This window comes from Mauremys mutica, chromosome 14 (genome assembly GCF_020497125.1).
Source record: "Mauremys mutica isolate MM-2020 ecotype Southern chromosome 14, ASM2049712v1, whole genome shotgun sequence".
Classification (NCBI taxonomy): domain Eukaryota; kingdom Metazoa; phylum Chordata; order Testudines; family Geoemydidae; genus Mauremys; species Mauremys mutica.
The window spans coordinates 17,713,112-17,730,166 of record NC_059085.1 but is presented as its reverse complement, the minus strand read 5'-3'; the positions used below and the strand labels follow the sequence as shown (position 1 = coordinate 17,730,166).

General features: G+C 38.4%; 1 protein-coding gene across 3 annotated transcripts in view; it reads left to right on the top strand.

Annotated features, from left to right (window-relative positions):
• Nucleotides 1–17,055, top strand: part of CHD9 (chromodomain helicase DNA binding protein 9) — a 189,757-nt gene that overhangs the window by 80,690 nt on the left and 92,012 nt on the right. For all 3 annotated transcript variants that reach the window (XM_044986992.1, XM_044986994.1, XM_044986993.1), the window contains one exon: nt 8,526–8,672. In XM_044986992.1, the coding sequence (XP_044842927.1) occupies nt 8,526–8,672 (147 nt within the window). The remainder of the gene's footprint in view (nt 1–8,525; nt 8,673–17,055) is intronic.

Below are 17,055 nucleotides of genomic sequence, written 5' to 3'. Positions count from 1 at the left end.
GTGAGATTTCCAAAAATAGCTACATCACTCGATCCAAGGTTTAAGAATCTGAAGTGCCTTTCAAAATCTGAGAGGAACGAGATGTGGCGCATGCTTTCAGAAGTCTTAAAAGACCAACACTCCAATATGGAAACTACAGAACCCGAACCACCAAAAAAAGAAAATCAACCTTTCTGCTGGTGGCATCTGACTCATGATGATGAAAATGAACATGCCTTGGTCCGCACTGCTTTGGATGTTTATCGAGCAGAACCCGTCATCAGCATGTTTTCTGGAATTGTGGTTGGAGCATGAAGAGACGTGAATCTTTAGTGCATCTGGCACGTAAATATCTTGCAATGCTGGCTACAACAGTGCTGTGCGTATGCCTGTTCTCACTGTCAAATGATATTGTAAACAAGAAGCAGGCAGCATTATCTCCTGCAAATGTAAACAAACTTGTTTGTCTGAGCAATTGGCTGAACAAGAAGTAGGACTGAGTGAACTTTTAGGCTCTAAAGTTTTACATGGTTTGTTTTATTTTTGAATGCAGGTTTTTTGTACATAATTGTACTTTTGTAAGTTCATGATAAAGAGATTGCACTACAGTACTTTTATCAGGTGAATTCAAAAATATTTGCACTGTAAAAATCAAAATAAAGTGTCAAAGAATCAAAAATTCTGTGTTGTAATTGAAATCAATGTATTACAAAATGTTGAAAATGTCCCAGACTAATTGAATAAATGGTATTCTATGATTGTTTAACAGGGTGATTAATTACGATTAATTTTCTTAATCATTTGCCAGCCTTATTATTTATATACCTTGACTGGCAAGGTCTAGCAAAACTTTTGCAGGCATGCTGCAGAAGAGTATAAACACCTCCTAACAAAAGGAAGTTAAAAACAACATAGGCTTGTGTGAAACCATAGATGTAGCAATCCTAAGGTGATGAGTCCTTATCTAGATCAAAATTCTCACTGGTGTTAGTTTTAAGAAGAAAAAATGTTGTACAGGATGGCATATATTGAGCTGATGATAGTCTGTTTAGTTTTAATATTAAGATAATAAGACTACTATTCTAAATAGTACCTATGATCAATAAAATTAATTCTCTACCAGCTTTTCAGATATTTTAATATTCCAAGTAGTGATGTCATCATTTTTTATTAATTTGTAGCTCTTTATTTTACACTAAATGCCATTTTCTTTTCTTGGTCTGTGGACATTAATTGTTGTCACAGAACAGTCAGTCACCAGGTGTAAATTAAGCAATATGTTAAATATTCTGTGCTGGGAGGTCCTTCAGATCCTAAGCATTGATCTTCTGCCTAGGCTATGCATTTTTGTCCTGAAGACTTCACTGCTAGGAGTTGATCCTTTTCATTGAGTTGCTGCAAGACCACAAATTGCACAGGAATGTCAGGCAAACCCAGAAAAAGTAGAAGGCAGAAGTATACTCCTCTTGGTAATCCTCCATCATTGAATGCAATGATAGAGGTTTCTTCAGCAACCTACAGTGAAGTATATCTACAAAGTAGCCACAGGCCATGCAAGGAAATGCCCAAGCTTTTCTCATCCATGGAAGAACAGAACTTACTGGGCTTTCATTATCTAGGTGATGCTGGAGGAGAATTAGCTAGTAGTGCTTCCAAAACTTTGCCTGGAGTGGAAGAATAGGAGAATGAGGAAGCAGACAAACTAGGGAAGTGTTAAACTATCTGGAGTTGTCAGGAGTTAAATGTGTGCTGTGCTGTACAAAAGAAGCAAATTTTTCTCTTTCTGACTATCTGTTTCTGCCTCATAAGCCAGTTGGGCAAAATTTTGGACAAGAGCTCAGACTGATAGGAGCCTGTGAGGTATCCTCCCATCAACAACCAGCCTTGATCCAGTTTTCCCTGTAGCAGTCCCTTTTAGCCATTTCTGCCTACTTCCTTTCCCTCCCTGTCTGTGATTACCGTTAGGTCTAAAGCCATCTTACGTTCATGGTACAAACTGCATCATAGTAAATAAAAATGTCCATATCTGCTGATGGTTTTCTGTGGTAGATTTTACACACTGGTGTAATCATGCCCCAGAATGCAGAGAGGCTCTAACCAGGCATCTTCAGTTAACAAGTATAGGACAGGAATATTCTTCAGTTCTGGAAGTTCTCCACTGAGAGAAATTTTTCTGCCTCCCAGACATGAAGGACTAGCTGGGGAAGAAAAAACAACAACAACAACAAAAATCTAGCCCCAGATAAGCTGCGACTTGACAGATGAGAGAAGTTGCACCCCATTTGAACCTACCTTCCCTGAGGTGTATCCTAAGGAAGAGACCCTAGGAACCAGTTGACAACTGATCTGACAACCTCCATGGCAGGAATACCTTCAGAACTCCTTCTCCTTCCCTTATGGCCCACCACAGTGGGCCTTCTGGAATCTAAGGTCCTGTATGGAGACTATTCCTTTAGTAGGTATCCTCACAAAAGAGGAACTGCCAAGAGGTGCAGTCACCTGTACCTCAAGACCACCTTCCTCAAGAGGACCCTCAAAAGTTGAGGAAAAGGCAGTGCCATCTAACAAGTTCCTCTTCCTCACCAGACAAGGCAGGTAGCCTCTTCCCCCGTCCTTTGCAATTGATGTCAGTCTTCCAAGAGCTCTTGAAGGTGATAGTCAAATCCTTATAAATCTCCTTGGAAGAGGCCCAGGAACCACAACATGTCCTGGCAGATCTCCTACACACTTCTCCCAAAGGCGAGATAGCCTTATCTAGAAATGATGTTCTTCTGTTACTATCCCAAATAATATTGCAGACACCAGACACTATACTGCTTACTTGCAAGAGGGTGGACAAGAAGTACTGTGTACCTGCCAGTGGCTCTGAATATCTTTTTTTCCACCTCATCCTGAATTCCTTAGTGGTTGATGTCGCAAATGAGAGAAACAGAGTTTGAGTGTCTCGACCTTTCTGAAAAAAGCTGTTCTTTGGCAGTGTTACAATTCATGGTAGCTAAATATGACTACGCAGATTTCAGCAAGTTCTCTTTTATTAATTATTTGCCGTAAAACCAGAAGGACCTAGTTCCAGGCTCTTGTCACTGAAGATCAGAGGATTGCCAAACCGTCTTTGCAAGCTTCTTTGGATGCAGCTGATATAGCTATGTACCATGCTTCATGACTACAGTCCTCCTTCCCCAGGGAAGTCCAGAATATAGTGGAAGAACTTCCATTCAAAGACCCCAAGCTCTTCAGTGACAACACGGATGAACCATTTCATTCATTAAGAATTCTAGAGCAACCCGCTGATCGCTGGGCAACCAGGAAAAAATTTAGCAGGTCACACAGCCCAATCGTCTTAGACGATCCCCTGCCAAACTTGCCAGAGAACTGTAGAACCACCCAAGAAGAGGCCCAGATGCCACAAGAAAGGACCTTCTGTTGTCACCTCTCAGTTGGCAACTTATTCTGAACAACCATTTTGATCCTTCTTTCCAGTCGTGCACCACTCCACCAGACATCCTACAAGACATCATCTTTATTTCAGTCTTTCTTGAAGCATATCACAACAGACACAGGGATTCCAGAAGTCATGACATCAGGCTGTGCCATTCATTTCAGCTCCATCCCCTTTACCCACTATCTCTCCTTGCTCTATCTTTTCAGGGACCCTTCTCATGAGGCTCTCCTAAGGCAGGACGTACAACCCTCCTGCTCTTGGGGGCAACTGAATCAGTTTCCCTCTTTTTTCTTCTGGATAGTTCTCCAGATATTTCTACTTCAGGTACTTTGTGGTACCTAAGAAAAAAGGAGGATGGAGACGAATCCTGGACTCTCAACACATTTATTCAAATACAGAGGTTCAAGATGGTAACTATAGCACAATAATATAATCATTCGATCCAGGAGAGTGATTTGTGGCCCTTGGCCTTCATATTTACATATGGTAGTGCATATTTATATATGGTAGTGCATCCGGCTCACAGATGCTTTCTACAGTTCATCATCGGCAACAACCACTATCAGTATTGAGTACTTTCCTTCAGCCATCTGGCCACCTGGAGTCTTTACAAAGGTCGTCTTGGTTGTCACAGTCAATCTGCGGCAAATAGGAATAGTCATCTTCCCCCTCAGGATGACTGGTTCTTCAATGGTCATTCCTTCCCTGAGGTTGTCTGAAACCAACAAAGTCCTAGTCATCATCCACTCCTTGCGCCTTTGACTCAGTGCATAAAAGTCTACCTGTCAGTAGCAGTTGGTCTTAAAACTGACTGTATTAGGGCTACTGTGGTATCATTTCAATTGTAGCAGGTAATAGCATAGTAATAGTAGTTAGCTACCTGGAGTTCTGTTTTATGCAGCAGTAATCTCTTCACCTTGTCATTCCCAGTGAGTACCGGTACTTCAGTTCTTGTGGAATGGGAACTCTTCAGCCCACCTTCTTGGATGTGGAACTGCTAGCTAAATGCAAACACATGCAGGAAAATGCAGATGCCACCTGAAAGAATACATAGAGATTACCTGCTAGTAAATGTGGCTTTTTAAGAATGTTGCCGCTGCATACTCTCACTGCTTATCCACCTTTCTTCTTTTCTCTGTGTTCTACTTTGATAAGGACTTGGACTTTACAGAAAAATGGAAGCAGTTGGAGACCACATGGCCTCTTATAACATTGGTTCTAAATGTTTGGCAATCTGAGGTTACATGAGAGTTTCCAATTGGCATTGCGTTTTTACTGTTGGAGTAGGCTTTCTCTTTCTTCTTTAGATCCTTTGAAGTGTTTCAGTGATGTATCTTGTAGTAGTTCAGCTCATTGTTTCTGTACAGTTGGTTGCTTCCAAAATAGATGAAATCTTCTTAAGAGGTGGTTTTCAGTGTATGTGCATATCTGGAATAAAAATTATAACTCCTTTGCTTTAAGACTTATTTATTATATAAAAAAAAATCTCTCCTTGGAGATATGCATCATTTGTGTCTTAGGGCAGTTTCATCTGCAAAGGTTCAGTCAATGATCATAAAGTGTCATCCAGTGAAATGTAATCTCTGTGTATCCAAAGGTATTTTTTTTTCATGATTTGATTATAGTGTCAGAAAATAGCAATAAAAAAGAGTTGACCCCTTCTAGTATTTTGCAAATATTCTTTATGACCCTTATATATATATATATATATATATATATAATATATATATATATATATATATATATATATATATATATATATATATATATATATATATATATATATGTATATATTGTGTGTGTGTGTATGTATATATATGTGTGTGTGTATGTATATATACACACACTAGAGAAACCAAATAGCTTCAGTTTCCCAGAATGGCTCCCTATAGGTTTAGTTGAAAGCCTGTCTTAAATAACGCTCACCGGTAATGAGTGATTGAATGAACCTTTTCTCAGTGATTTGTCACAATGTGGAAATCTGATCAGTACAATCTCTAGTTTTTGGAAAGCCTGAATACACCTGCCTTATTAACTGTATCCTTTAACTACAGAAAGATAAACCCAAGGGAAACATTACTTGTACTGGACAGGAAGTTGACTCTTCTGTAGTTACTTATATTCGCTGAGATCTCCTTTTGAAATATCATTAAATGTTTATTAGTCTGCTGCTATCCTGTCACTACCCCATGCAAACCTGCAAGGCTGTTCAGCCTCATTTTTTCATTTAGCTTTCAGATTTTAACATGTGATTTTTGTCTTGCAGATGGTTTTCTGTTGTTACATTCTGGGATGATTTTTTTTGAATCATGTTGTTTAATTCAGTTGACATGTTTAGTTTCCCAGCTGACTTCTGTATTAACTGTGTCCAACAAAGAAGACAACACTACATTAGCTAAAATGTGCCACATTTTTTTTTAAATTTAAGACAGACTAATGATTTAAGACTAATTATATACACACATTTCTCAGTCCATGTATCTTAAACATACATGGTTTGTCTCTGAAAAGCCCACTGTTACTAATACATTTTTAGGAAACTTATGTCACCCTATGATGCTTCCTGTGACCTGTCCGTAACTTTGCTTAAAAAAAAACAACTTTGTCATTGACTAGATCAGTTTTTTGTTAAATTCTAGCTAATATTTTCTGATTGAAGACTAGGATCTGTGTTTTTAATCCATCTTTTTTTCTTATTCATATGGCCCTTCACTTTTTTTCTTATCTCTAAGCCTGTGCTCTGATCCACTGTGGTTTGCATTTAGTCAGCAGTTGCCCTTGCCTTCATCTGTTCCTTTATATTGCAAGTGTTCTAGGATTTGAAATGTCTGACTGAATGGTTGACCTTTTATCTAGCTCTCTTAACTTCTTTAAATCCCCCTCCAGTTTCTTTTTTCATACCGATAAGCTGACATTTTTTCTATAACTGCCTACATTTTCTCCTGAAATGCCCTCCTTTCAGAGAGAGCTGACTACTGTGTTTTATTAATTATGATGTAGCATTTGGATATTTTGACAAGGACCACCTAATATAGAGAGAGAGCGCCATTCCAATAGGCTTGTGTATAATTATTTTCACTTATATGCTCTCCCTGTTTAGCAAAGTCTGTGATAATTATATTCATTTTTATTGTGTGTGTTCATGCTGATGATGATTTCTGTTCGATAACTTTCCAAAGCAGTGCAGACCGACGCATGTTCGTTTTCATCTTCTGAGTCATATATCACCAGCAGAAGGATTTTCTTTTTTTGGTGGTTTGAGTTCTGTAGTTTCCTCATCAGTGTGTTGCTCTTTTAAGACCTCTGAAAGCATACTCCACATCCTGTCCTTCTCAGATTTTGGAAGGCACTTCAGATTCTTAAATCTGCGGTCGAGTGCTGTAGCTATCTTTAGAAATCTCACATTGGTACCTTCTTTGCGTTTTGTCAAATCTGCATTGAAAGTGTTCTTAAAACGAACAATGAGCTGGGTCATCATCCAAGATTGCTGTAACATGAAATATATGGCAGAATGCAGGTAAAACACAAAGCAGGAGACGTACAATTCTCCCCCAACGAGTTCAGTCACAAATTTAATTAATACATTATTTTTTTAATGAGTGTCATCAGCATGGACGCATGTCCTCTGGAATGGTGGCCAAAGGATGAAGGGGCATACGAATCTTTTGCATATCATGTAAATAGCTTGCAGTGCCGGCTACAAAAGTGCCATGCGAATGTCTGTTCTCACTTTCAGGTGACATTGTAAATAAGAAGAGGGTAGCATTATCTCCCGTAAATGTAAACAAACTTGTTCTCTTAGTGATTGGCTGCACAAGAAGTAGGCCTGAGTGGACTTGTAGGCTGTAAAGATTTACATTGTTTTGTTTTTGAGTGCAATTATGTAACAAAAAGTAATCTACATGTGTAAAGTGCGCTTTTACGATAGAGATTGCACAACAGTACTTGTATAAGGTGAATTGAGGTGAATTTTATAGTTTTTGCAATATTTGTAATAAAAATAATATGAAGTGAGCACTGTACACTTGTATTCTGTGTTGTAATTAAAATCAATATATTTGAAAATGTAGAAAAACATCCAAAATATTTACTAGATTTCAGTTGGTATTCTATTTTTTAACAATGCGATTAAAACTGCGATTAGTCATGATTAATTTTTTTGAGTTAATCGCGTGAGTTAACTGCTATTAATCAACAGCTCTAATAGCAACACTGTTGATCAAATTGATAATTTTTAGAAAATACAGTTTGTCTCATGTTTACTATACCTGTCTTGTCTTAGCGTTACTTCATTTTTCTTTTCTGTTTCAGAGTGGTAGCCATGTTAGTCTGTATCAGCAAAAAGAACGAGAAGTACTTGTGGCACCTTAGAGACTAACAGATTTATTTGGGCATAAGCTTTCGTGGGCTAGAACCCACTCCTAGCCCAGAAAAGCTTATGCCCAAATAAATTTGTTAGTCTCTAAAGTGCCACCGAGGACTCCTCATTGTTTTTGCTGATACAGACTAACACGTCTGAAATCATTCATTTGTCTAGGGTCTTTCTTAATTTCTGAGAGTCTTTGTGATACTGGTTTATACAAAAATGACTTTTTATTTCATAGAGGAGTCACTTTAGCATATTGTGTAAATCTTCACTTTATAGGTTATTGATTTAGATAGATTAATAGCACACAGTGGTCTTTTGTAGTTATCCTTATGAAATTGCTGTGGGAAAAATTACAGTGCATTCATGAAACAAAATAGCTGTCACTTGAATTTTGTTCCTAAATACCCAGAAAACATTACTCCAGTTTGGCTTCTGAGCTGTAAATACAGACAAAGCCACTTAATTACTTTTATATTTTATTTTATATATAGTGTAAAGAAACATTAACAAGATTTATAGGTCCAAAATGTGGCCTAGCATCTCCACACCCTGTTATTTTTATACAGTTAATTTTTTCTTTAAATGTGTACATTTATCAAAATTACTGCTCACTAAGTTTTCTCTAGTAATATATACTGTAGCTGAATGATTGTTTTTAACAAATGTTCAATATAAGCAGTTCTTGCTAGAAAGAATTATCAGTAAAAATATTATTTTGATATTACTGTATTGCAGAAGAGAAGATCAAATCGTCAGGTTAAAAGAAAAAAGTATGCTGAAGAAGGAGAAGGAAAACAGTCAGAGGAAGAGGCTAAAGTTTCTGTGAAAATCAAAAAGAGTTCTGCTCCTTTGCCTGCTGAGCAACCCTTACAGTTATTTGTGGTAAGTAAAAATCCAGACCTGTGAGTAGTGTGACTCTTCCAACTAACTTTACTATATCACGGGTAAAGCTCATTACTATATCACGGGTTAGCCTTATTTGGCAGACTTAGGTCAGTTACCCAGTAATTATGATGCACAGTAGCAGTTGCCCAGGTTCCACACAGTTATCCTCTCCTTTCCAATTTTCAGGTCATCTGGTGTCTGACATAAATGCTACTTTTTTGGAAGGCTGCAGCAAAAACAGTTCGTCCATTATTGAGAACGGGGTTAGAGAAAATTAAATTGTTTTGCCAGTGTTACAAAATTATTGTAACTGTTTCATTGAGAAGTTATGGCACCTCATGCTTTTGAGTAGGGCCTTGAAACATGGTAGGTGGTGTATCCTATGGTCAGAGAAATGCCTTTACCTGTTCTTTTGAAAATCCACCCCAATTTAGCCAAATTATAAGCCTCTGAAAATTACCATTTCCACATGCTCCAAAGAGGTTTGTTAGAAAATGGCAGCAAAATTCTCTGGACAGTGCATCTCCACTGAGCATGCTCCACATGTACAGAACTGCCATGTTCCAGCCCAGAGCTGAATTGGACTTTTCCTCCAGTTGCTCCTTCTGGCTGTTGATGACTTCTGTGACTGTGGGCACCAGAGCTGAGAATAAGGAGACTTTCTCTCTTGTGTTCTCAATACTCCCCCTGTTGGAACCTAGGCAGCAAGGAAGAGACAGAAACCAACTTTCATGCTTTCATTGGGTTCAGTAATGGGGGAGGGGCAAGGAGGGAGGGAAGAGCTGTCCATTGGTGGACAGGTACAAGGGACAAGAGAAGGAAAATAGCAACATATTTGTGGGATGGACAGGGAGTAGAGGGAAGAATGGTACAATCTGGGCCAGGGTTTCTGAACCTGGGGAGTCACGACCCAAAATGGGGTTGCATGTGTGTCAAAGGGTCGCATAGGAGGCCTGGGGAATGGGTATCTGGGGGCAGGTCCCCTCTTTGGGGAGGGAGTTGCAGAGCCTACCCCTCATTCATTCCGCAGTGGCAGTTCCCGACATGAGGGGCTGGCTGGGCTCTGCTCCCCACTTAGGGAATTTTGCAATATGGTGCATGGGGTTGCAGTGCTGCTCAGGTTTGGCTCAGATGTCCTGCTGGCATGATGTAGAGTGAGGGAGAAAATTAGAGTAAGTGGTGCTGAGTCAGAGGGGCCCCTCCAAACCTGAGGGGTGCTGCAACCCCAGAGGTCACAGTGCCTGGAACAGGGAGGTGAACCCAGGTAGCCCCAATGGACAGGAGCTGCCGCTACAGTGTGCAAGTTGTAGTTATGTAGTACTTGTTACATTAATGTGGATATTATATATTGTGGATAAGAAATATTTAGTAAGCCACAAGTGTTTTGCACTAAAGCTATTTAATGCATCGTGACAGGCCATCGAGGTTTACAAATGAATCCTGAGCCCAAAAGGATTGAGAACCTGTGGCCTAGGCAGGGACAGGAGCAGAGTGGGACTGTTATATGCAAAGAGTAATAGAAGAGGGAGTGACAAGAACTGAAGGGAATATGCTGTTGAGGGACATTCCTGGAGACAGGCAGAAGGTGTCAGACAGGTAGGCTAAGAGGATCTGTAACAACTAGATACATCATTCCCTCCCAAAACCTGGAATAGAGTCCCAGTGTGCCTTTGATGTCAGCAAATATCCTTGAAACTCATTGATCAAGTGTGTGTTTATCTTCCCTCCCTGGCAGGCCTACATAGACTTTAATAGCCCACTTTTCCACTAGATCAAATGGTATAGAGGTCTTTGCTGTGGTTAAAGGACACGAGTACAAGAATGGCCTACGGGGTAAGACCAATGGTCCCTCTATCCCAGTATCCTGTCTCCGATAGTGGCTGCCGTCAGATGCTTCAGAGGGAATGAATTAGAACAGGGCAATTTTGAGTGATTTGTCACCTGTCATCCAGACCCAACTTATGACAGCTGGAAATCTAGGGACACCTGGAGCATTGGGTTACATCTCTGACCATCTTGTATAGCCATTGATGGACCTGGTCTCCATGAACATATCTAATTCTTTGTTGAACCCAATTATACTTCTCGCCTTCACAACATCCCTTGGCAACATGTTCCACAGGTTGACTGTGCATTGTGTGAAGTACTTCCTTATGTTTGTTTTAAACCTACTGCTTATTAATTTTATTGAGTGGCCCATGATTCTTGTGAAAGGGTAAATAACACTTCCCTAGTCACTTTCTCCATACCATTCATGATTTTATAGAGCTCTATAGTACAGCCCCTTAGTCATCTCTTGACTAAGATGAACAGACCTAGTCTTTTTAATCTCTCCTTGTATGGAAGCTGTTCCATATCCCGAACCATTTTTGTTGCCCTTTTCTGTACCTTTTCCAATTGTAATATATCTTTTTTTGAGATGGGGTGACAAGAACTGCATGAAGTATTCAAGGTGTGGGCATACCATGCATTTATATAGTGGCATTATGATATTTTCTGTTTTATTGTATATCCCTTCATTATTTTATTATCTATCCCTTCTGTTTTATTATCTATCTACCTAATGGTTCCTAACATTCTGTTAGCTTTTTTTAATTGCCGATGCACATTGAGCAGATGTTTGTAGGGAACTATCTACAATGACTCCAAGGTCTTTAAGTGGTAACAGCTAATTTAGACCCCATCATATTGTATGTATAGTGGAGATTATTTTTCCAGTGTGCACTACTTTGCACTTAGTGACATTGAATTTCTTCTGCCATTTTGTCACCCAGTTTAGTGAGATACCTTTGTAACTCTTTGAAGTCAGCTTTAGACTTAACTTTCTTGAGTAATTTTATATCGTCTGCCCTTACTGTTCACCTCTTTTTCTAGATCATTTATGAAGATGTTGAACAGCACAGATCCCAATATCGATTAGTGGGGGACCACACTATTTATCTTTCTCCCTTACGAATACTAACCGTTTATTCCTACCCTTCATTTCCTGCCAGTTCCAGTTCTGCTGATGGCCCATGTTGGGGTCAGTCTGATACCATATTATGGAATTTTTGTTTTTTGAATTTGCTTAAAAAAAACAAACCCACTCTTTGGCAAGGGGTTGTGTGGAAAAAAATATGTGTTCATTAAATTAAAAATTGTCTTATGCATTTGCACAAGGGGGCAGAATTATGGCAACCTTTGTTCTGATCTTGCTGAACTTCTGAGTGGTGGACTTTGAAACCTTAACTTTGTTTTAACATTGTTTTTTTTGTTTATATGTGTTTTTGTTTTGTATGTAATAACTTAAGGCTTGAGATATGGAATATTTTTCTACAAATTGGGGCAATTGCAAGACATTTTTCCTTTGTCTTTTATAAACTGCACACACCCACACACTTACGCCTGTCTCCCACCTTTTTTTCTCTTTTTGTACCTTTTTTGCCTTTTCTCCCTTTTCTTTCCCTTGCCAAGTTTCATAGCTTTTTTTTTAAACTTTGTTTTCACTTCTTTATGCTTGTTTTTGTCCCTGGTTTTCTATTTCACCGACTTGGCAGAGTTGGCAGAACTGCAGCGCTTTTACACATGACTGATTGAAGAGGAAAACTGACTAGCATCCTAACCACTTTTTCCTGTCAGTCCTCTTACTGTCCATGTAAAGACTCTTTTCAGCTACCAAGAGCAGGCTGCTAAGGAAAATGGTGTGTATGTTCACCATAACAGATTAACTTTTGTCAAAGTTAGACTCAGGACTCACAGTTTGTCAGACCACTCTGTTTTATTAGCACAGCGCTTCTGCTAATAACACCCAGATAATGTGAGCCCCATGCAAGACACAAACTATCTTATTTATACAGATAAAAGGATGAGAAACTTAACAAGATAACAAAGGAAGCAGAATCAGATAAGTTTACCTGGGTTAGGCATGCATATTTTATTCCCTTACTAACTACTACCCATCTTCTGTTAATGTTTTGCCATTAGCACCATTGTTTATGCCTAATGTTTCTTTTCCTGGCACCTGTATTTCAACATTTCTTATTTCTGCTTAAAGGTACATACAACATTTCTTTAATCCATTCTTATTTTTACAATATAATTTATTCTACTTTCACAATCCCTCCTTTTGGTCAAGCTTACGCCATGACCAAAATTTTACTGGGTTTTACACATTAACCGTTTTTTTTTTAATCTCTTTGTTCATTAGCAATATTTAAAATTATTGTATTAGCACTCTGTTCTGGGGCAGTTACCTGAGTAGCATGCCTTATACAATTTTGGGTACAACAGGAGACTAACTGAAAACATACAAAAATTATTAGGATTTCAAACAGGATAGTTAGGGCTTCCTGAAACAACCAGTTTCCTATACCACAGAATACTTAGCCACTTCCATAAAGAACTTGGCTTTTTATGGGGAATATATGCGATTTGTTCTAAGTGGCTAGCGTGATCTATTACCTTATTGGTATCGTCAGGTATAAACACACAACATTGTTTTTTTTTAATGAGAGCACAGGTCCCTCCTTTGGCCGCCAGCACTATGTACAATGCCTGACGTTTTTGGAGGGCCACCTGTCGGACCGCCCCTGTTTCTTTGGCCAGGGCTCTTAAAACTTTCTCCAGTTTTATTTGCCATTATTTTAACTACTTCTTTTAACCTCAGGAGCCTTTTTGCCCGGTGTATTACTCCCCCAAGTGGGTTAAAGGAACTGCCAATAGTCTCTTCCCAGGTGTCATTACTGTTCCATATTGTATTAAACGGACGAGGTCCTCCAGTGAAGTCTGGGGAATTGAGTGGGATAGCCAGGACAGGAACATCAGTTTGACAGTGGGCTGGGATGTGGCTGCAGACCCAGCATTTAGAAATATTAAGGGTCTGAGCTATCCACACTTGCTGCTGGATAAAAGAATTGTCATTGTGGACTCCCCCGACCTTCAGACACCAACAGCCGAGGAACAGGCACCACATGTTGGAGGCAGGGCCCTTCTGGTTCTGACAACCTCAACTGAGGGAACTGTAGTCAGTTTTATGTCCACCAGGCAGCAGGCGCTAGGCTCACTACTGCTTTTTCTTGGGCCTTGCTTTAGGTAGTCGTCTGCTTCTGGCAACCCTTACGAGAACGTAGATTGTAAGGTATTGCAGGCTGTTCCTCTACGTCATCTTCTGGAGTCAAAATTGACTCTGCGTGGTCCTGAGGTGATGATTGGTTCGCTGGGGTGGTGCATTCTTACACGGCAAAGCATGTATTCATGCTGCAGATGCCAGACAGTTTAACAGCAGTTTGGGTAGTAAGCAGTGCCTGATGATTCTTTGATACTCTTTAAGTCTTTTTGCTTCTTTTCTTGACTCTGGCTATAACAATGGCCTTCACACCTTATCTTTTCCTGATGCATTCATTCCTCATTCACACAAACAGATTGAGAATACAAACAGTAGTATTTTATATTGAGCAAAAAGGCATTGCAAATTAAACCTTGCTAAGTTTTACAATTAACCAAGACAATTTACATTGAGACCCAGGCCTTCAATGTTTCTCTAATTTACTTAACATAGACACAATAGAGAATCCTGTCTCTTACTACCTAAATCTTAAAACAAAGAGTTAGAGAGGGCCCAATTTGTAATGCATATGGGAAAACAGAATCTTATAGTCCCAGAGGGTCATTTCTTTCTGCTATTCAAAAAGGGTGGCTGGTAGGATGAAATCAAATTATACATTATAAAGTCCAGCTCCTACATATCCCCCTTTTGACACTAAGATTATCAATCGCCAGTGTCACTTCTTATGTAGTAAAATACTGGGAGGTGATTTGGGCCTGTGGCTTTAGCTTTGCATACATTTGTTTTATTTACCAGCATATTTTAAACATTTTAATTAAACACATACAATTTAAAACCAAAAACAATTAGGGGTAGTAACATTAGTATGCCAGTAGTTGTGGGAGACCATCCAGATAATATGAATGGTTCTGTTTCCCACATTGTTTTGTTTGTTTGTTTTTAGGAACTATGTTACCTTTTTAAACAGATAATGGGTAACTGTTTGCCATTGAATGCCAAGACTGATAGAGAACTCAGCTAAATTAGTGCTTACAGTAAGCTGAGACTTTTTGGTTGTGGCAAATAGTAAATGTGATTATTGGTAAACACAGTACTTACATTACATGTACATTTGTCTACTGGTGGGTTGCTAACACTTTTATTCTTTTAAAACACTTCTTTCCAAGAATTAACACACACATTGCCCGTTATACAATACTTTGGCCTAATTATTAATTGTATCCCACATACAGGATCCTAGTGAGATGCCTTTACTACAGGGCTTTGGAGCAACAGGCATGGATAAGCATACCCACTTTTGAGGAGTTCACTTGGTACAACCTCTAGTGTCCAATAGTTTCCCTTCCTCCCCAGCCCACTGGCTTGAGGTTTGAGGTAGCCAGAAGGATCCCAGGTGCAATCTGTGGAGTGGGCTAACTTTTCATTTTTTTTGCTTCCAGAGCCTGTTGGTGTGCAATTTTAACAACAATTTCTTCACTTAACAAATTTTGTCTTACCGTACTGGAGACATACTGCATCCAGTTATATTGATAGGTATTAAACAATAATCTTTTCCTTTGATTTAACAGATGCATCAAAACCTTAATATTTTCTGATATTACCCAAAACATCTTATGTTCTAAATATCTGCATTTTAGTACATTTCATAGCTATTGCAGTATTTTTTTTTTTTTATTTTAACTTATTTGTTTTTGTAATAGGTTGTTCTGTAGCTGGTATTAGCTTTTTCTGATTTTCTGAAAGACAAAAATAACATTTTTCTACCCCTTTCAGGGTGGCATTGATTGTTGCTTAAAATATTCCTTTCTTTTACAAATACCCTTGCTGATTGCAGGCAAAACAGAGGAATTACCCCCATATTTTCCTGTGGTTTTTTTGTTCTATAGGCAGGCCAGGTTTTAATGGGTTCTACTTTTTAAGAGTTATGGGGAAATTATTCCACTGTTGAGGTATACCACCTCATGAATTTAATAACTAAAGTTTTTCTTCTTATATAGCAGACCAAGTTTGTAATGTTTTTCCTGCTGTGTTAAGCTTTAAGTTTATTCACAGGTAATAGCTGAGAAGCATTATTACCATATTACCTTCAAGGTTTTTTTCAAAAATCATACACACTATACGTTGTTACAGGGGTACTTACTAACATTAAATTTATTTCAATGTTTAATATTCACAATAACATTTAGCATCAAATCTCTTAAAGGGATCTTGTTATACCATGTCTTTTATTTAGGCAATTTCTTCTGTGCTGGGAGTTTTTACCTTCCTTTATCAGTTAGGTAATTTGCATTAACACAGGCTTGGCTTGTGGATTCAAAGCCATTAGCAGAGCTCAGAGACTTTGTCTTAAAAGGGACACAATTAACTTCCACCAGAGTTTTAATTTCTTTCCACTTTCAACTCCTGCTTACAAAACACACAGAGATCTGAAAAAGAAAACAGTCTATTGCGGCTCTTTTTGGAGCCCTAATAGGATTTTAATTCAGTAGCATATTTCATTTGTATTTCTTTTACCCCTTTTTACAATATACACTGCACATGTCCTAGGGAAAAAGCACATTCCTTCTATATTACAACTTTTTTTTTAAACATTAGCCATATCAATTTTTACATACGATGTAACTGTTTTTTTTTTCTTACAGAGTTTTCATGTACCCTTATCAAAAGTGACAGTCTGATTACACAGAGCCATTTTAAGGCTCAGTGTTTTTAACATTGCTTCTTTTTGTTTTGTGCACCTCACCTCTGCTGTTGCTTCAGAGGGGCACTGTTAAAATATTTTTTTTTTAATTCTTTCACTACAGCTCTTATCTGCTATTGTTACCAAAAAAAAACAAAAACAACCAACCAAACAAAAAGACTCCAGAATCTCTCCCTATTCTCCTGATTTTGACTGCCCTATTGCAGCCATGACTTGGTTTTTATTTAAAAAACATTTTAAATTTTATAAAGAATCAAGTTACCCCTTAAGGGTTAAATGCTAAATCCCAAAGCCAAACAACACTAATTACCTGTGTCTTGCAAAAAGGTCTGTCGGTTTTGCAACTTTGAATTAAGAGTCAAATGAATTTTTAGTGGCATTAAAAACAAAAACAAAACTAATTTATCTTACACCTACAAAACAGGAGTTTTACAAACCAGATGTGCTGGTTTAGATTCTTAGAACTTTACATATTTTCACAGACAACTAGATACATACACATTTTCTTTTCCTTAACATTCCTTTGCACTGCTTTGTTTTTACATAGCTCTATATATATTTGGATTATTTACAGGCATTCTTTTGGAAAAGGACCCATTTTCCCTTCAGAATGGCTGCAAAGAAACCAAGAATTC